The sequence below is a fragment of the Agelaius phoeniceus genome, chromosome 27 (genome assembly GCF_051311805.1).
Source record: "Agelaius phoeniceus isolate bAgePho1 chromosome 27, bAgePho1.hap1, whole genome shotgun sequence".
Lineage (NCBI taxonomy): Eukaryota > Metazoa > Chordata > Aves > Passeriformes > Icteridae > Agelaius > Agelaius phoeniceus.
In genome coordinates, this window is record NC_135291.1 from 1,590,615 (window position 1) to 1,611,414 (window position 20,800).

The window sequence follows — 20,800 nt, forward strand, 5'->3', positions numbered from 1 at the left end:
ATCTGATAACAAGCAACAGTTATCAGCTCTTAAACAATGTGCTGTGACAAATTTGAAAGCTTTTGGTCTGATCATGGCCCCAGAGAAAGTGCAGGAACACATGCCTTGGAATTATCTAGGTATGTTGGTGACCAACACTCAAGTTATGCCTCAACCTGTGAAGTTAGACATTGATGTTAAAACTGCTACTGATGTACAGAAATTGGTTGGTTTAATAGGTTGGATTCAATCATATTTAGGCATAACTAATCATCAGATGCAACCATTGTTTGATTTGCTTTCAGGCACCACCTTCTCTACTGATGAGAGGCAATTGACCCCAGCAGCAAAGACCCTAGAAGAAATTGAATTAGCCTTAGCACACAAATTTGTTAACAGAATAGATACCTATGTTGGTGTTCAAGTGTTTATTTTGAAGGACCATGAAATACCATGTGGAATACTGTGTTAGTGGAGTGATAACTGGGAAGATCAACTGCATATTCTGGAATGGATATTTTTATCTTTATTGAAAGATAACAAAACAATAAAACCTCTTGCTGCTCTAAAAGAGAGACAAACTCACCAAGTCCCTCTGTGGGCTGTAGCTCAGCTCACTCAGTCCCTTATCAGTCCCTCTGGTGCTGGAAATGCCGCGGCCCAGGCCCGGCCTGGTGGGCCACAGGTGTGAGCTGCCCCTGCTCTTCTGGTGTTCAAGCCAGAGCTGGTTTAAACAGGTCCAAAGAAAAGGGGAAAAAACCCCACAGTTCAGGGAACTTCTCTGGTTCAGCTAGCTAAAACTAACTAAAAGCAAAGGAGAGCTCTGTCCCGCTGTCTGTCCATCTGCAGACAACACAGTCCCAGAGCAGGAATGTGGAGGAGCGAGTGCAGTTTCTGAAAACAAACTCCGCACTTCTTCTCTCCCCCCTTCACTCTCAGGACAAGTCTTACAGGTACAAAATTTATTATTCAGCATAAACAGAACAGACTGGGGATACAAGCATCATATAGTCAACCCAGAACATACCTCAGGGACCATTCAGTACTCCTTGATGTCACCAGAAGATAGGATTGAATGCAAAAGATTTTATGGGGTTGAAAGTTGACAAATCGGCTCTCCCCAAGGAATCCCCATTGTAGGCCTGCGTCCTGATGGATGTTCCTGCCTCTGGGTTTATCTAGGTGCCCACAGGGAATCAGGAAGAAGTGGAGCCCCCCAGCCAGATGCCTTCTACTTGGATCACCAGGACCACGGATCACCAGGGCTCTCCCCAACGGGGGTCACTGGGGATCATCCGATGCAGATCCTCTCATGGAGGATGGAGCTGGAGCAGTGCACAAAGCTCTTCCCACACTCGGGGCACTCACAGGGCTTCCCTTAGTGGCGCCTCCGTTGGTGTCGGGTCAAAGCTGAGCTTGATGAGAATCTCATCCCACACTCCCCACACTCGTAGGGCCTCTCCCCGGTGTGGATGCGCTGGTGGATGGTGAGGTGGGAGTTTAGCTTGAAGCCCTTCCCGCAGTCGGGGCAGCGGAAGGGCCTCTCCTCGGTGTGACTCCGCTCATGTTTGAGAAGATCGGAGCTCCTGTGAAACCTCTTCCCACATTGGGGACACTTGTAGGGCTTCTCCACAGTGTGAGTGCGCTGGTGTTTTCTCAGGTCAAAGTGCCACCCATAGCTCTTCCCACATTCCAAGCAGGTGTAGGGCCGTTCCCCAGTGTGGATGACCTGGTGGCGGATCAGGGCCGAGCTTCCTCTGAAGCTCCTCCCACATTCCCCACACTTGTAGGGCTTTTCCCCAGAGTGGATCCTCTGGTGTTCTGTCAGCTGGCACTTGATGCTGAAGCTCTTCCCACACTCCCCACACTCATAGGGTTTTTCCCCAGTGTGGATCCTCTCATGTTTCCTCAGGCCAGAGCTGCATCTAAAGCTCTTCCCACATTCCACACACTCATAGGGCTTTCCCCCAGTGTGGATCCTCTGGTGTTGCATCAGGTTCCCCTTCTGGCAGAAGCTCATCCCACATTCCCCACACTCATAAGGCCGGTCTCCAGTGTGGATCATCTTGTGTTGCATCAGGCTCCCCCTCTGCCTGAAGCTCTTCCCACATTCCCCACACTCAAAGGGCTTTTCCCCAGTGTGGATCCTCTGGTGTTGGATCAGGATGGAGCTCTGGCTGAAGCTCTTCCCACACTCCTCACACTCATAGGGCCTCTCCCCAGTGTGGATCACCTGGTGCCGCCTCAGGCTGGAGCTCCAGCTGAAACGCTTCCCACATTCCTCACACTCATAGGGCTGTTCCCCAGTGTGGATCACCTGGTGCTGGATCAGGTGCAATCTCTGACTAAAACCCTTCCCACATTCCAAGCACTTGTGGGGCTTCTCCCTGCCATGAGGCTTCTCCACCAGCTCTGAGCTCTGGCTGGATCTCTGGCCGCCTTCCTGGCTCAAGGGGGCTCTTTCCTCCCTGCAGCTCCCTGGGCTGGGTTTGCAGCCCCTCCTCGTGCGGAATCTCCAGGGCTTTTCCTCCTCCTCCATCCAGACACGCCCTGGGAATGAAAAATCCTGGTTTGGAGAAAAAAACAAGATGAGAGTCCCTTGGACTGGGAGTTCCTCCTTGCCCAAGTTCATCTCATTAAGTCATTGGGCATCTTGTGTCTCTAAGAACCTCCAATACATCACAATTCAGCACAAAAGTCCTCCAAACATCAAGACACAGATCAAAAACTTCCCAAACATCAACATTCAGCAAAACCCCCCTCCAAATATAAAGATTCAGCCCCCACAAAAAAACAAAGCACCAACAATTAGCCCAAGAAAGCTCAGAAACACCAAGATTCACCCCCAGGAAATTCATGGATCCCAATCCCCAGTCACCTGCTGCATGTGGGGGGGGGCAACGCTCCTGGGGCTGGGGTAGGAGGCTGCAGATACAGGGAGAGGTGTAACCTTGTGCTGCTTCCTCTTCCTGTTCCTCCTCCGGTGTCCCTACTCTTCCTCACACTCCTCTTCCTCCTGCTATTCCTCTTTCTCTTGCACAATCCCACCTTCTCCTCCCACGTGCTTCATTTGACCCTTTTGTTCCTCAACCCTGCTTCTCCTTCCCTTCTCCTCCTGCCCCAGGCCCAGCACCCACTGCCGGCTCCCTCTTGCCCCCAAACCCACAGCATCCCACGGCAGGGGCAGGGATGGAGCTGGGGCAGGTCGGGCTGGGGCAGCGCTGGGCTCTCGGCCACTCCCGCCCGCACTCGGTCCCCACTGCAGCCGCTCCCGCCAGGACAGCGCGGGGGGGCCCGGCCTTGGCGCTGCCCCACTCCCACCTCCCCAAATTCCCCTCGAGGGGGGCGCTGGGGCCGAGGGGGGCGGGGCGCAGGTGGGGAACGCTGGGAGCTGCGGGTCTGCCTGGCAACTGCTGAGTCATCAGAGCCGCGTGCTCTGATTGGCTGAGCGCTGCCTGAGGGCTGGGGCTGCAGCAAGGGGGGGACACACAGCTCCAGGGGGGATGTCCCACAAACGGGGAAACCCCCATGAAAGGAAGAGGAAAGTGTCTTTACAAACAGATGCTGTGAATCTGATTAAAGATAGGGCCAGGGACTTGGACACAAGAAAGTGACAGGAGAAGCCATCAGTTTCAGAAAATGTTCTTAATTGATGACACAGACTGCTGCTCAGCCAAGGTCCTGCCAAATTCATGAACTTCGAGAAGAACAAAGACTTCACAGAGTCATGAATATCGTTCGCTATTTAAAAGTGGGAGCATATCAAGGGGGTATGTGGTAGGTGGATTGGGAAGTCTGTACTTCTCAAGCACTACAGCCAATGCAGAAAGGGAAAGGGAGATGTGGCCAGGAAAATTAGGATGAAAAGGCAGCTGTGTCCTCCAAGAACTGGACAGACCCCGTGGGAAATGTCTCATGGCCATTCCCATTTTTTTAGGAATGTAATTACTTTTACAGGACTCCTCTGTCTGCTTTGTGGACAGAATCTCTGAAGATGTCAATTTTTCCACACACCTTGGGACTCGTCTGGAATTCCTTCCACCATCCGGGGCAGCGGGCAGTGAGTGCAGCTGAAGGTGCCTCACCCAGTTTGGGTGATCGGCCCCCTTGGGGGCGGCAGCACCGGGGACTGATTGGGTACCTGAGAGTGACCAGGAGACAGACGAGTGACACATCAGGGGGGGCTCTGAAGAGTCAGCAGGGAGAGAGCACTGAAAATCTCATCAGTGAGTGCACTGGGATCTTTGGGGAGTCAACATGGCAGGGCACACATGGAGGCAAGAAAAGGGAAAGCCAGGAAGGGGTCCTGTGCCAAAGGGATGATGATCCCAAAATATCTCTGAAGGGTCCCTTGGGAAAAGGTTGAGGGAGTTTGCACATTCACCCAGAGGTAATTAAGAACTTGGACACCCAGGGGGGCAATAAGAGAAGTGGAGAAAGGATTGAGACAACAGGGCATGGATGGTGTTGGTGTGCTGGGAAGGGATTGGGTGAAGGGGAGTGTGCAGCAATATGGTTAAGGCAAAAAGCTGCAGGAGGAATCTATGTGGTATGAAAAAGGATGATGAAAAAGAGGAGGAAGAGACAAATACTGAGGCTTGGGATGTTTTTCAGTAGGGTCTTATCCTCAACATTTGCCAGCTGATCATTTGCATCCCCCGTTTCCAGGAGAGGAAAACAAGGAGGTCAGGGTTTCAGGGCGTTTCTCTGTGGGGGGCAGCGGCAGCACCGGGCGCAGAGGTGCGGGACCGGGAGCACGGGCTGGGGGCCTGGGGGGAGCTGCGGGGCCGGGCCGGGGCTGTGGGGCAGCCGGGGCTCAGCGCCGGGCGCTGCCTGACCCCACCAGCCCCGGGCAGGGCCGGCAGTGGCCCCCGGCCCCCAGGAGGCTGCGGGACGCCCCGGCCGCTGCCCGGCCCCGTGGAGCTGCCGGCCCTGCCCGGCCTTGCCCCCCCCTGGCAAGGAATCAGGGCTCCAGCTGCAGGGCACAAGGACACTGCAAGCACAGACAGCAGCACCCTCAGGACCAGCAAGTCCACCCCTTGATGGACATGGATTGGCAGGGCTGTCACAGCTCCCATCACACCAGGGACCCTCCACACTGGAGCCCTTGAGAACATTCAGGTGGGTCTGCATTGAGAGGAGGCATTTTCTGATGGACACAGGAGACTCTCAATGCACTCTGAATCTTCGACCCAAAAAAGTCTTGGATTATTCATGAGATAAGTGGGAAAGATGTATGGTTTTATTCAACCACTGTTAGCACTTGTGGGAGATGGGTTTGAAATGCATGAATTTTGATTTGCTCCTAATTGTTATCATGATTTACTGGGAAGGGATTGGATCTCTAAACTCAGAACACAAATTAATATTATAAAAGGTGATACAGAGACCAGTTCTGTTGTACCTCTGTGTCAAATGTCTGGCCAGGCCTATGCTGAACTGAACCCAGAAGTGTGGGCAGCCCCAGGGAAAGAGGGAAAATTAGATATGGAGCCTCTACAAATTACTTCAAAGCAACCAGGACAAGCAATACCCTGTTCCAGGGGAGGGAAGGAAGGGCTCACAGCCTGGTATTGAGTCCCTGTAGAAGGCAGGGCTTTTGGAGCCAGGGGTGTCTCCCTGTAACACTCCTATCCTGACAGTCAACAAACTGGATGTATGGACAGGAGGAGGAAACACAGAATTTTCAAGTGTTAAAATGAAGATTAACTGAGGCGGCTGCCCTTGCCCATCCAGACAGGGTAAAAGAATCTGAATTATAGGTGGATGTTAAACAGGGTCTTGCCAAAGGAATTCTTGTGCTAAAATGTTTAACCCAGTGGCCAGAGAGCAGCCTCATTGTCTGCAGAATTCTGCAGCCACAGCTTCCGTGGGAGCTCAGGCTGAAAACTGATGACAACAGGAGGATCTCCTAGAGTTCAAGTCTAGCATCAAGTTAAAGCTTTGACAACCAAAAGAGCCTCTAAATGGATGAGCAGGGCTCGGTTATTACAGTATGAAACTTGTTCAATGGAACAGGAGGATTCAGAACTGAGGACAGGGCAAGGGTTTAACCCAGCCTCCTGTTTGAACAGCCTGGAGAGGGGCTGGCAAGGAACCCAGGACTGCACTCAAGGGACAGAGCTCCAGACCCAGGCTGGGAGAGATTGATGGGACATTCCCAGGCCTGAGGGACAAAATGTGTTTGTGGATGGCTCTGAGAGGGCAGCAGAAGGGAAAAGAGCTACAAGACAGGCTGTTATTAAGGAAGGGGAATCAGACAAAGCGCAGGTCACCGCCCCATGCTCAGCTCAACCCAAGGAGCTCTGGGTGCTTCTAAGAGCCTGGCACTGAAATGCCCTCAGCAGGAAGGCTTCAATATCTTCTGCTGACACCATGGCACCTAACAGGGGGGCAAAAGCAATTCTCACTGCTTCAGCAAGCACTGGATCAGAGATCAAGGTAGATTCTCCCACAGGAAGCTGGGCTGGCACAGAGCCTGCCCTGGCACTTTGCTGGTGCCAACACCCAGCCAGGACATCGGCTCCTGCCTAAGGAGTGCAAAGCAGCACCACTGGTGGCCAAGGGGCCCATGCCAAGTGTCCCTGAGGCCAGAAACAGCCGCCAGCACAGCTGAACACGGGGGGACCCCTCAGCCTGGCCTCAGGGGCTCTGAAGCCCCGGAGATTTGCACTTCCCGCCTGCAGCAGGACCATGGGAGCCGCCCCTGAGCCTGCCCTGAAGGCAACGCAGCAGCAGCCAGGGCTCCACAGCGGGCCAAGACCCTGGGCCTGCCCACAGATCCTCTGCTCAAACCCTCGGAAATCCTGGCCACCCTCCTCTGGCACCTCCAGCCACTGCGGCCAAGCCTTGCTGCCACTGCTGCAGCTTCAGCCCTGGCTGGGCCTGCACTGCCACAGCTGCTGGGGAGCACCACGGCACAATTCCACTCTGGGGCTCACTCACACCCACACTCTGGGCTGACTGCGACTGCATTGCTGCAAAATGTACCCATTCTGGTTCTTTTAAATCTTTCTCTCCTCGGGCTTGGTTTGCCTTTGCCTTGGGGAAAGGAATTTTAAAGGTTTTATTTAAGGGCTGTTACACCACTCAACGGAGATGAGTTCAACATCTCAACAGACTGGGAATAGCCCAAAAGACACCCACAGAGATAACGACCAGCAACAAAACATCAACGCCCAGCAGCAAACAGCAACCAACAGCTACCCCAGACACTGCCCCCGGCACAGCTGGAGACACCTGGTCTGGAAAAGGCTGAGAAGGAAATCCAGGAGTGTGGACCGAATTCACAGCAGAGGGGAAGAAATCCGGGTCCAACAGGAAACCAAATACTAAAAACCTACACAACATGGAAGCAATGAACATTAAACCAGGGGATTTAGATTGGTTCAGACTACATAAAGTTTAGGAAAAATCTAGTAAAACTCACATGCCATGGAATGATTTTTTCTGCACAGCCAGGGTTATTTGTGAAAGAAATTATTTCTGTTGCACATCCTGGCCAGAACCAAGCAATGCCTTGACTCTCTAACACTAAAGAGATTCTTGGAGAGTTTTTGTTTTCCCTGCAGCTTCAGTGACACAATTACAACATGAGAAAAATTTTTCATAAAACTCACACTTTATATTTTCAGGTGGGTTTGGGACAGAATTGTGAGAATCAGTTTTTGGTCTGGGTTCTTCCATGTTCGCCTTTATGCTGCATGTGAAAAATGCATGTATTTTATGATTGGCTTTTCGCAAATATTAAAATGAATATTATATGTGTTGTTTTAGAAAGTAATGCTGTATTAGTTTTCTTAAGTACTGTGTTAAATATAGTTTCAGATTATAAAAATTGTTTAAATAGAAACGATGCTATGCAGGATACTTTTTTAAAAAGAAAGGACTCACAGCGAGATAGCAGCCACAGGACACCTACATCTTTCAGAGAAGAGTTTATGGCCCTCTTATCAGAAGAAACCAACTTCTTCCCACCTCAAAGGCGCTGTTAGGATTTGGAGGAAGAAACTGAGGATGACCAGACAGAATCCTGTATTTGAATGGAATTTATGCATCAGGTATGAAGTGTATGAATATGCAACAGGCTATTGTTTTTAAGGGTTAATCCTTTGTTAACGGGTGTCCTTTTGAGGCTCGTGCTGGGCTGTACCGGGACATCCGTAACACTTTGTATTTATTGTCTCATATTGTCCTAATTCAGTTTGTCCAAATTATTATTACTCTAATTGTATTACTATTTTTATAACCATTTTATTACTATTAAATTTTAAAAAAATTTAAAAACAAGTGATTGGCGTTTTTAACACTGCATTTTGCAAAATTGAAGAGCATTACCATAATACTTTTAACTCGTAAATAGTTGATACTTTTTGCAAAAAAACCAGATTCTGTGGGGGGCCACATGTGACTCACGAGGTGGCTGCCCTGGAAGAGAAGCTTCATTGCAGGCAGCCTGCAGAGGAGCTTTAGAAATGCAAATGAACACTGCTGGGCAAAGCCTGGACAATGGACCTGGGTCTCTTGCCTGGGGCAGGAATTGGGCTGATTCCCTCTGCCCTCACCCCAAGCTCTGCCTGCTTGCACTGATGGAATTTGCACAGCTCAAGGCAGAGCCCAGGGTGAGGATATCTGACCCTGCAACAGAAACGGGTGAAGCTGCAAAGGGAAACAGCAAATGGAGAATGTTGGGAAAACTTCACTACAAATAAATGGGGGGGAATCATCCCTCTGCCCACTCCCACATGTGCTGTCCCTGTCTGTGTTATATACAGGGTATATTAGGGTACTGGGGACTTTTTGCTACCAAAAATTCAGGGAAATCAGTTGGGAATCCAAGTATTTGATGATTTAATTAGAGAAAAGCAGTCAATTGATGCAGCCCTAGCTGGAGAGAGCGGACAAAAATGGGGAAAGGCCACCAGAACAAATCCGACAACACCATGGACCGGCCCCTGGGAACCCGAACCAATTCATATCAGGAGCCACAGAACCCATTTCTCATTTCAATGGCATCATTAGATTACAAGCTGCCCTGGGAATAACCAACCAGACAGCTCCAGCTCCTGACCTTCCTGCTGAGCAATCCACTGAAATGAGGAAAACAACATTTCACCATGGGATGGGATCAGATCATCTGTTAGCAGAAAAAAGAGGAGTTTGTGGAAAACTAAATGACTCAAACTGCTGTTGGCATTTAGATGACAAAGGAAAAGTGGTGAAAAAAAAAACCAACGGAAACAAAAGAGCAGCTCATGTATTGGCCCAAACGTGAAAAGGATGGGAATGGGACACGGTTTTGTGGCTCCCTGGCAGTCCATGGGTTAAACGAATGCTGTTTCCGCTCTGATGTGCTACAGCAACTCTCACCTTTTTACCGTGCTCCACACCTTGAGAGTGCAGCTCATTCAGCAGCTGAGCGAGGGGCCAGGGGCTTGTAGATAAGGAAGTAACGGGCGAAACCACCAGCTTCAATAATTGTCACTAATTAACATGGACTGCTGCTCACAGAAAGTCCCGCTACATTCCTGAACTTCCAGAAGAGCAAAGACTTAACAGAGCCGTGAATATCGGCTGTTCTACAAAAGTGGAGATGCACATTAACAAGGACATGCAGTTGGCAGATGTGGAAGTCTGAACCTTCCAAGTACCTCAGCCAGTGGGCCAAGGGAGAGGGAGATGAGGCCGGGAAAATGAGGATAAAAAGGAGGCTGCGAACTACAACAATGGCAGCGAGCGCACGGCAAATGCCCCACGGCCTCGCCCTCTGCTCAGCAATAAAGTCACTTGTACAGGACTCCTCTGTCTCCTCTGGGCACAGAAACCTCCGGCCACGTCAATTTCCCCGCACAGCCCCGGGCACGGGGCAGCCGCCTCTGTCCCAGCCACAGCAACCGGGCCGAGCCAGCGCTGCTCCGGCAGCGGCTCCTGCCGAGGCAGCGGCCGCAAGGAGACCGCGGGCAGCCGCTCCCGCGGCGCCCTCACGCCAGCGGCAACACGCGCCGGACACGGCACAACGAACCCGCCTGAGACCCCTGCCGCCCCCGAGGCCCGCAGCGAGCCCCGAGCCCCCGCACAACCCAGCGCGGCTCCCACCTGCGCTGCGGCCGCCTCCCAGCTCCGCCGCCGCCTCACCGCGCTCCGGCCGCTGCCGCCGATCCCGGGCCCGCACACACGCTCCGCCAATGGCGCCGCTGCCGAGCCACGGCCGCCCTCAGGCCGCCACCGGGGCCCTGCTCCGCCCCGATCCCACCAATCAGCGCGCCAGAACCGCGACGGACGGCACCGTCGCCCAATCGCAGCCAGGGGCGGGCTCTGCACATGGCACAGCCTCGCCCCGCGCTCTCAGGGCCCCCCGGGCTGCGTGAGGGCAGAGCCGGAGGTGAGGAACAGCCCTGGAACGGGCCCGGGCCCGAGGGGATTGAGCTGAAAACACAAACAAACTTCTCCGCACCTCCCGCCACGGCTTTCCCGGCACTGCGGCTCCGGTGGCCCGGGCTCAGCGGGAAGCCCTGGAGCCTCACTTCTCCTACCCCTAATTAGGAGCAGCAGTGCATCGCTTTGATTTCCCCCAAAAAGGGAAAACTGCCCCAAATCCCTGTGGATGAGTGGGGGAGGGGAGAGATTTCTGACAGAAAACCCCAAAACCTCAGAGCAGGATAATGAGAAGTAAGTGAAGAGCCTTAAATCCAGCCTTCCCCCACGCCTCCCTCCTTCCAGCTGCACCTCCTACCCCGGCAGTGCCGGAGACAGGGAATGGGGCCGTGCTCACTTCATGCCCCGGGGCTTCTCCCTCTGCTCGGGGACAGGAGTCGTTCCCCTGCTGCACCCTGGGCTCTCTCCCACCGGAGACTTCTCCAGGAACTTCTCCAAGCTGAGTCCATCCCACGGGGCACAGCCCCCCTCCAAGTGCTGCAGCGTGGGTCACTGTGCCCCGGGGTCAGTCCTGCCAGGACAGGCTGCTCCAGCGGGGCCCCTCTGGCCACGGGGGCACAGCCTCCTCTCAGGCATCCCCGTGCTCCAGCGTGGCTGCTCCGGGGGCTGCAGGGGGATCTCTGCATCCCCATGGATCTGCAGGGGGATCTCTGCAGCCCCATGGATCTGCAGGGGGATCTCTGCATCTGGCACCGCCGTTTTTGGAGGCACCAGAAATAGGCTGAGCTCTGCCTGAAGCTCTTCTCACATTCCCCACACCCTTCCCGGCACAGAGACGGTTTTACCTCCTCACAGCTCCCCAGGCTGGGTTTGCAGCCCCTCCTCGTGTGGGATCTCTGGGGCTTTTCCTCCCCGTTGGATTCCTGCACCGTGGAGCCGTTCCAAATGGCCTCTTCCACGAGGTTCTGTGGCAGGGATTTGTTCTCCCTGGTCTCTGTCCGCAGCTCAGTGCTTGGGGGAGGAAGGACAAGGAGAGGAAGAGACAGGGAGAAGGGAAACGGAAAAGGCAGGAGGAGAGGAAGGAACAAGAAGGAACAAGTGAGGAAGGAGATGGGAAAGGAACGTGGATGCATGAAGGACAGAATGAGGAGAAGAAGGAGGGAGGACAAGGAGAAGATGGGATTTGCCTCCATGCCAGAGGGAAGGGGAAGGAGATCCCCCCAGTCCATCCCTGGCAGGATGGCGTTGGCAGTGAGGCTGTCCTGCAGCGGTGCTGGGCTGGGAGATGGAGCAGCAGGGAGGGGAAAGGGGCAGTGATTCCTCCTGTCCTGCCTGGCTGTCCCAGTCTGGAGCGTCCTGGCGCTGCCGAGGCCCTTGGAGCGTCCGGCGCTCAGGAGCCCGGAGCTCACGGCTGCTTTATAAAGCTGACAAAGTCGGCAGGATGGGTCTGGGTATGATCTGCAGCAAACTGGGTTTATTGGTACAGGAACAGGGGACAGAGCTGAACAGGGTCCAGGGACAAAGACAGAGTGCAAGCTGAGGGCACAGGAGGTTTTTATATGGGGTAGTGAGGGTGGAGCTGAGGGTCAGGGTCCAATGGATATGGGGGAAAATGGGGAAAAGGAGGGGTTAAGGGTCGGGACAGCTAATAGGGAAACAGGGGCAGAGGAATGCAGTAAACTGGGGCCAATGGAGGGACAGAGAGGGAGAACATTCTAGGGACTAACCAGAGATGGGTAACAGGGGGTGAACTAGGGTAATTAGGCCAACGAGCCAATGGGGTAACAGAACTTTCCATAAATCAGCATGTGCCTGCAAAGATCTGTGGGAGAAGCAAGCTTCTCACCATAACCTTGAAATCTATTCTTCTTATTGGGGACCAGTCCTCCATGGGTGGGAGATTGACACTCCCATGGGCCTCCACACCAGTGCATCTTCCTTTTCCTCACAGCCTCCTTCTCCTCCGTCCAGGCAAATTTTGGGATTGACAAATCCTGGCTTTGGGGGAAGAACATGGGGTGAGCACCTTGGGTTTTGTGAGAAATGAGCCTCACTCTTTAGAACTTTTGAAAGTTTAATAAGGAATAAGAAGGGACAAATCAGTAACAGCGCTGGGTGTTGGCAATGGCCAGAGGCACACCGGTTAACCACAGCAACTCGTCTTGTCTAGTTTCTCCATTGTATTGTTCAAATACATATTCATAATGATTGTACAGATTCAAACATTTCTTTGAACTCGTTTACATGTTCCAGGAATTCTTTAGGTTGGTTTGACCCCCAACTCGCCTTTTTAGAGCACGTGCAGGAATCGTGGATTGCTGTTCTGAGGGTTGTGTGTCACTGCCTCACAAGGGCCCCTGTTCTGTGGTTTCAGCAGGTGACAGTTATTGACAGTGGAAGGGTCAGTGGCAGGGGCCTCATCACATCCCTTCCTTAAATGTTATCTGACCATGCAGACGCTTTTAGCTATTTCCACAAGTACTTTAAAAGAACATTAGCTCTTTCAGAAATATCTCTGAGTTATTATTGTCAGTTAGTTACAAAAATAAAAGCATTAGTTATTATTTCACAACTACAGCTACTTCTGCAAAAGTTAACATTCTAATGCACAACACATGGCATCCACTTGAATATTTTGCAAAAGCCAAAACTATAATGTATGTTTTTCACACAGTCCACAAACTCAAATATCATCCATAAATGATGTTCTGAGGATATGAGCTACACAAGGGCCAGGGCATTGGCCACAAAAAGCTGACAAATTATACTGTAGCAAAAGCAGTGAAAAGTGATTACAAACTGTACTCTATCAAAATTGTTGTGATTAAGAATATTTTGCAGAAGTCAATACATAATAGCAAAAGCCAACACTACCTAGTTATTTATAACAAACCCAGGGCAGGTTTTTCCCTTGCATGGAGCACCTGGGCCTTCCCCGGGCCCCTTCTGCCCTCCTGCAGAGCCGGTGGCATTTTCCAGCACACACAGTTTGTAACCAAGAGCCGGGTGCAGCCGAGAAGGCTCCAAGCGCCTCCTTCCAGGCTGACTCTGCAGGTGCCGAGGCTGCTCTGGGCTCTGCCAGGGCTCTGCTGGGGCTCAGCTCTGGGCCAGGCTGGGCCCGCTCTCCCCTCACATTGCTCCGGGCAGCTGAGTCACAGCGGGAGAGGGAAGGGACACGTCAGGGGAGTTGAGGTTTGAGAGAGTTTGTATTCCAAAAACTGCCATAACAAACAGGCTGTCCTAACTACCATAACTAACTAGCAGTGCTAACTACCATAACTAAATACCAGTGCTAACTACCATAACTAACTAGTTGTCCTAACCACTGTAACTGAAAGCTGTCCTTTGATGAGGGAGGGGTCGATGCCCGTGGATCCCGCCGTGCCCCGGTGCGGGAAGAGCTCCGTGCCCCGCTCCAGGTCCACCCCCCGTTGGAGGATCCACGCTGGATAATCCCGGGTGACCCCCAGGGTCAGAGCCCCCGCGTTGGGAACACACCTGGCTGGGGGCTCCACATCTTCCTGGCTCCCCGCGTGGACACCTCGGTGAAGGCCGGAGGATCTCTGCTGCTTCTCTGGTTTCTGCTCCTCTCTTCATCTCCCCATCCTCTTCCTCCCGCCTCTCCTCCCCCGGTTCAATCGCTCCTCCAGCTCCTCCTCGTTCCTCATCCCGCCTCCTTCCCCTCTTCTCTCTCGCGTCCCCCGCCCCTTCCACCTCCTCCTCCTCCCGCTCCCCCCGGGCCCAGCCCCCACCCTTTGTCCCCCTCCCTTTGCCCAAATCCGTCCCATCACCGCCCCCCCCAAATCCCTCCCCATCGCCCCCCAATAAACGGCCCCGGGGCCAACTGGGAAGCTTTATTGGGAGCACTGGGAGCAGGCACTGGGTGGGGGCAGAGCGCCAGCGGGGCTGGGGGGACACGGGACCCCCCCAAAATCAGCGGAGCGGGGACGGAGCGGGGGGTCCCGGCCGGGCCCGAGCCCACGGGGAGGGGCTGCGGCCGCCGCCGGCTCAGGAGCTCTGTGGGCAGAGAAAAGGGGGTGACACCGGGCTGGGGGCCCCGGCGGGAGCGCACACGCTCCGCCACGGCCGGGACGCCACCCCCGGCACCCGCCCTGACCTTCTTGCGCACGTAGAAGCCGAGCCCCAGCGCCAGGAAGACGAAGCCCAAGACGAAGCCCCCGATGCCCGTCAGCATCTTGCTGCGGGCGGCGTCCGGCGGCATCTCTGGGGGGTCCGCAGGGCTCAGCACCCCCAAAACCTCTCAGGGACACCCCCAGCCCCTCCCAGTGCCCTCCCTGTGGCCCCCAGCCCAGCCAGGAGCCCCTGAAACCTCCCCGGGATCCCTTTTTGTCCTGGCCAGGAGCCACCAAAGCCCCTCCCATCCCTCTGAGGATCCCACAGCCCCCTCCCAGTTGCCCCCCAGCGCCCCAGGAGCCCCAAAGCCTCTCGCAGTCCCTTGGCAGCCCCAGCAGGACTCAGCCAGAGCCCTCCCAGTCTGTGCCCAGTACAACCGAGCTCATGGCGAGCCCCGCTTTGCCATGGCCGATCTCCTTCCAGCGCCTCCGGGCTCACTGCGATCCCTCCCAGTCACACCCAGCGCCCCCAAACTCCCTCCCAGTCACTCCCAGCAACCCCAAACTCCCTCCCAGTCACACCCAGAACCCCCAAAGTCCCTCCCAGTCACACCCAGAACCCCCAGACTCCCTCCCAGTGCCCACCAGGACCCCCCAACCCCATCCCACCCTCCCCAGCATCCCCCAAACCCCTTCCCAGCCCTTGCCCAGTCCCCAGGGCCTCTCCCAGTCCCAGCCCGGCTCTCTCCAGCTCCCTCCCAGTGGCTCCCAGCACAGCCCAGTGGCTCTGCCAGCGCCCCCAGGGGCTCCCCCGTACCCCAGTGCCGGCTCAGGGGCTGCTCCAGGCTGACGTGCTCCACCTGGCAGCTGTAGGTGAGCCCGCGCCGGGGCGGCGTTTCCAGCAGCACCAGCAGCTGGTAGGTCCAGTCCCCGTTGGGGACCACGTCGGTGGCCACCACGTGCTCCGAGAGCTCCTGCTGGCCCTGGAACCACCTCACCTGGATGGCAGCAGGGTAGAAATCCATCACGGAGCAGAGCAGGCGGCCGGGGCTGGGCTGGGAGCTCGAGGGGGGCACCAGTGAGATGGACACGTTGGGGGGCACTGGGAGAGAGAGAGAGAGAGAGAGAGCAGGGACACACTGGGATCAGCTGGGGGACACTGGGAGAGAGAGGGGAGGGCTGGGCTGGGCTGGGCTGGAGAGGGACTGGGAGGGAATGGGAATGGACTGGGAATGGACGGGGAGGGTCTGGGAATGGATTAGGAGGGACTGGGAGGGACTAGGAATACACTGGGAGGGAATTGAGTGGCACTGAGAGAGGTTAGAAGGGATAGAGGGGCACTGGGAGAGAGGGTGGTGGTCTGGAAGTGAACTGAGACTGAAGTGGGAATAGACTGGTAATCGACTTGGAGAGGCTGGGTGGAACTGGGAAGGCCTGGGAGGGAGTCGGGGTAACTGGAAATGGACTGGGAAATGGATTGAGAGGGACTGGGAATGGATTGGGATGGACTGGGAGGCAGTGAGAATGGACTGGGAGGGATTTTATATGAACTGGGAGGGAGTGGGATAGACTGGGAATGGACTGAGAGGGACTTGGGTGGAACTGAGAGAGGTGTGAGGGGATGTGGGGCACTGGGAGAGAGGGTGGAGATCTGAGAGTGAACTGGGAATGAACTGGGAACATACTGGGAATTGACTGGGAGAAGCTGGGTGGTACTGGGAAGGAGTGGGAGGGACTGACAGGAACTGGAATGGACTGGGAGGGACTGGGATTTATGGGGTTTGCACAGAGAGATGGGAGGAAATGGGGGGAACTGGGAGAGAGGTGGAGGTCAGAGAGTGAACTGGGAATGAACTGGGAAAAGAGTGGAAATGGACTGGGAGGGACTGGGGAGGAATTGGAGATGGCCTTGGAGGGACTGGGATGGCACTGGGAGGGATTTTGGTGGTACTGGGAGGAACTGGGAATGAAATGCGCGGCACTGGGAGGCCGAGTCCGGCGCAGGGCACTCCGCACTGCGGGCCTGCCTGGCAACAGATGAGTCATAAAGGAGACGTGATCTGATTGGGCATTTCCGTCAGCTTAACGCGTCGCTGAAATGGACGCGCGGGGGGGCACTGGGAAGGACTGGGATGGACTGGGAGGGACAAGAGGCCCCGGGGATGGGCACAAGGAGGGCTGAGGGCTCTGGGGCGATTCCGCATGGATATTTTGAGGGGCTCCCGGTCATTGGCAGGGCAGGGCTCGAGCGGGCACGCTCTGCTCCGCGCTCAACTCGGCGCTCTGTGAAGAACGGGGTAAAATTCTTGTACCAGCACCGGCAGAACCAATCCACCGCAGTCCGTCTGTCCTCCATGAATACCGCGTTGCTGTTCCAGCGCTTGGCCAACTTCTCCCCATAGGGGGTGAACCCCACAAAATGCCCCACGTCGCTGTCGAACATTATGAACTGCTCCCGGTTGTAGATGGCCCTCTGGACGTACCTCACCTTCTCCGTGCCGTTAATGAAGTAACACTCGGACTTTGTCATCCTCTGGAACACCCCTGAGTGTCCATGACACCGGTCAGGGGTTGCCCACCCACCACCCTCCCTCAGCACCCCCGGAGCTCCGGGGCCCACCCCGGATCCCCACTCCGCACCCCCTGTGCCCCACGGCCGACACGGGACCCTCCTGCCCGCGCTGCCGCTTCCTCTTTGCCGCCCTTCCTCCATTTCCCCTTTCATATCCTCTCCCCTCCCACCTCCGGCCGTTCCCAAATCATTTTTGGGGTCCTATTTCCCCATTTTCCCACAAATTCCCCAATCCCCGGCGCCCTCGGGCTCAGTTTTGGGGTTCCCCCTCTCCTTTTCCCCCTTCCCGAACCGCTCCCACCCGTCCCTCCCCTCCCCCCACCCCTCAGCCCCTCCCGCTCTCCCTTTGGGGGGTCCCCTTCTCCTCCCCCTCCATTCTGGGCTCCCCCCTTTTCCCCCTTTTCCCCCTTCTCCCCCCCTATCCCAGCGCCTCCTGCCCCCCGCTCACCCGAGAGCTCCGCGCCCGCAGCCGGGGGGGCTCCCAGCACCACCAGTGCCACCAGTAGGGCCCCAGCTGCCGCCCCTCGCCCCATGGCCGGGGCCGGGCAGGGAGCAGCAGCCCCAAAGCAGCCGCGCTGCGCTGGCAGCACCAGTCCGGAGCAGGGCGGGCTCGGCAGCGCCGCGCGCTCTCATTGGCTGCCGCCACTTTTGGGCAGCGATCGGCCACGGGCTCTGCCCGGCAGCCGATGACGCAATACAACGCCCCGAGATCTCATTGGCTGCAACGCCTCCTGCCTGCGCTGCCATTGGCTGAGGCCTTTCCGGGACGCTGCAGCCCCGGGCTGGGGGTTTTTTGGGGAGGGGGAACCTTGGGGCGCTGGGCAGGTGGGAGCTCAGGTGAGCCCAGCAATGCGTGCCCAGGGGCGCGGGATCTCAGCGGTGCCCGTGGCGAGCGGTGACGCTGGCCCGATGCCAGGCACCCCCAGAGCCGCTCTGTCCCTGCCCCCGCAGCCGCACAGGGACAGAAAATGGAACCGAGGGTTCCTGGCTGGGGACAAGGACCGGGAGAGATCCCTCAGCAAATCCCGCACGGGCACAACAGACCCGCCTGGGCACACGGAGGGAATTTATTGCCAACCAAATCACAGCAGCACAAGGAGAAGGGAAAGAAATCTCTCCAACACCTTCCCCCCACCCAACACGGATCAGCCAGAACAGGGGTCACCAGGGCTCTGCCCAACGGGGGTCACTGGGGATCATCCAGCACAGATCCTCCCATGGGCGATGGAGCTGCAGCAGCGCACGAAGCTCTTCCCACACTCAGGACACTCGCAGGGCCTCTCCCTGCTGTGGAAGTGCTGGTGAGTGACGATCTCTGAATACCACCTGAAGCTCGTCTGACATTCCAAGCACTCCTAGGGCCATTCCCCAGTGTGGATCTTGTGGTACTTGCTCAGGCCGGAGGTCCCACTGAAGCTTTTCCCACATTCCCCACACTCCCAGGGCCTCTCCCCAGTGTGGATGTTCAGGTGTTCCATCAGGGTGGAGCTGTAGCTGAAACCCTGCCCACATTCCAAGCACTTGTGGGGCTTCTCCCTGCCATGAGGCTTCTCCACCAGCTCTGAGCTCTGGCTGGATCTCTGGCTGCCTTCCTGGCTCAGGGGGGCTCTTTCCTCCTCACACCTCCCTGGGCTGGGTTTGCAGCCCCTCCTCGTGAGGGATCTCTGGGCCTTTTCCTCCTCCTCCGTCTGGCCACCGCTTGGGAATGACAGATCCTGGTTTGGGGACACCAAGGTGGGAGTGCCTTGGAGTAGAGGCTCCTCCTGGCCAGGTCCATCTCTAGAACTCAGCAGGAGTCTTGTGTCCATGAAAATCTCCACATATCAACATTCAGCCAGAAAAAACTCTACCTGGTGTTCTCTATTGCTGATCTCTCCACTTTTGGGGTTCCAAAGGTGCCACAGACATCTTTCATGAAAAATCCTCTCTTAGGATTTTTCCTTGTTAGAAGCTGCAGTTTCAGCAACCAAAAGTAAACAATGGTTATCTGCTGCTGTGGAATGCAACAGGTAGACCCGTGACTGGTCTCCTGTGGGTGTTTGGATCTCCTGACCACTCATGGCAGAGCTGGCTCTTGCTCTCTGTCTGAGACACAGATCTTTGTTCTTCATTCTTTTCTATTCTTAGCTTAGCTAGCTTCTGAAGAAACCTCTTCATTTCTATTTCATTTTAGTATAGTCTTAATGTAACGTATATCATAAAATAATAAATCAAGCCTTCTGATCATGGAGTCAACATTCTCATCTCTTCTTCATCCTGAAAACCCTTGTGACCACGGTCACAGCTCTCCACACTGCCCGGCCCGCACAGCCCAGCTCGGTGCCGGCCCCGGAGCAGAGCAGCTTCCAGCAAGCAAGAGGCAAACGCATCTTGCCAAGAGTTAAAACACACCAGAGAGGGAAGATGGCATTAATGTGTGCATAAAGGCCTTGGAATTCACAGCTCTCTGAGAGAGATTTGGAGCTCTCGGCTGGACAGAGATGATCCTGCTCTGTGCTGGGCTCAAAGGCAGGGAACACGCCCTGCCGCTGCTGCTTGGCGGGGTCTCCGCAGGCCCAGGCAGATGCCAAAGCTGCTCTCACAGTCTTCTCCCTTGCCAGGCCCCTCTGCCAAGTGCCAGGGGCCTCAAGGACGGAAAGGAGCGCAGGGAGCCAAAGGGAGATGGCTCACTACCTCACTGGGGGCTCCTGGGGAAGCACTTTGCTTGAGAAGCAAGCCCCTCTCTTCCAAAGGCATTTCTCCAAATGCCTGCGTTTCCCAGGGAACACCAAGACACTCTTAAGGTTTTGGAAAAATTCAAACTCTTTATTAAGGGAAAGCAAAGCAAAGGGTTGAGCTGGGAGACAAAAAAAGTGGATGGGCAGGCTCTGAGAGCTGGAGGGAGGGAGCTGCCAACAGGGAGAGAGATGGCAGGAGCTCCTGGAGCTTGCCACAGGCTCAGCTCTGAGCAGCTAGAGCTGTGCCTGGAGCTGCAGCTGGTGCATCCTGCTCTGCAGCTGCTCCCATCTGCAACGGGAGCTGGAGATGGCCGACGGATGCCGGTACATCTGATCCAGCAGACGCAAGAAGTCCTGCAGATCTTCTTTGGAAGGTCAGCTGAATGAGTACACTGATGCAGGATGGGCTGTCATCTTCTCTCAGGGCTTGAAGAGCTGGAAGAGAGAGGAACAGAGCCACGGTCAGAGGCCAGATGGAGGGAATCCAAGGAAAGCCTCCTGCCAGGGCCATCCCAGCCGGCTCTTGCCAGGGCTTCGGCCGGAAGGTGTTGGTCACGGATCGCCCACGTTTCGCTGGCAGCTCTGCGGGCTGTGCCCCCGCCGCCCCTCGCCCGCACAGGGAGCAGAGCCCTCCGCAGCCCGGGCACGGATTGTAGCTGCGGGGCCGGCATGTGCAGCTGCCCCCGGCGATGCTCGCTGCCCCGCGGCTGCCCTGACTCACCCTCGCTGATGACCTGGAGCTCCTCCTTCTGCCCCGTGACGAGCACTCCGGCCAGCCCTGGCAAGACAGAGCCCGTGTCGGCCCCGGGCGGCACAGCTGCCCGGCACGGGCGCTGCCAGCCCTGCGGCCGCACGCCCTCCTGCCCGGGCAGGGCTCCTGCCGGCCCCTGCCGCGCGCCGCCGCCCAAGGGCTCGGCTGGCTGCGGGAGGGCGGCGGCAGCGCCGAGGGCGGGCGGGGCTGCAGCGGCCCGGGCGCGGCTCCCGCTGTAGCCGGGGCAGCAGCCGGGCCGGGGGCAGGGAGGGGCGCCGGGCTCGGGGCTCACCGATGATCCCGACGGCCGCCTGGCGCACGGGCCTCTGTGGGC

The 20,800-nt window shown here is 56.0% G+C and overlaps 2 protein-coding genes and 1 pseudogene across 3 annotated transcripts in view; all 3 read right to left on the reverse strand.

Moving 5' to 3' along the window:
• Positions 1-20,800, reverse strand: part of LOC129132056 (uncharacterized) — a 157,054-nt gene that overhangs the window by 93,788 nt on the left and 42,466 nt on the right. The gene's annotated exons all lie outside the window — the stretch shown is intronic.
• LOC143695924 (uncharacterized) lies at positions 86-10,211 on the reverse strand (annotated as a pseudogene). Its single transcript, XR_013185393.1, has 2 exons — positions 10,075-10,211; positions 86-2,545 (listed from the first exon to the last, which is right to left on the reverse strand). The product of XR_013185393.1 is annotated as an uncharacterized LOC143695924 (transcript).
• LOC143695967 (class II histocompatibility antigen, B-L beta chain-like) lies at positions 14,246-17,591 on the reverse strand. The gene is made up of 5 exons (XM_077191213.1): positions 17,447-17,591; positions 16,683-16,970; positions 15,244-15,528; positions 14,471-14,577; positions 14,246-14,370 (listed from the first exon to the last, which is right to left on the reverse strand). The coding sequence occupies exons 1-5, from the start codon at positions 17,529-17,531 to the stop codon at positions 14,362-14,364; spliced, it is 774 nt and encodes a 257-aa protein (XP_077047328.1). The 5' UTR covers positions 17,532-17,591; the 3' UTR covers positions 14,246-14,361.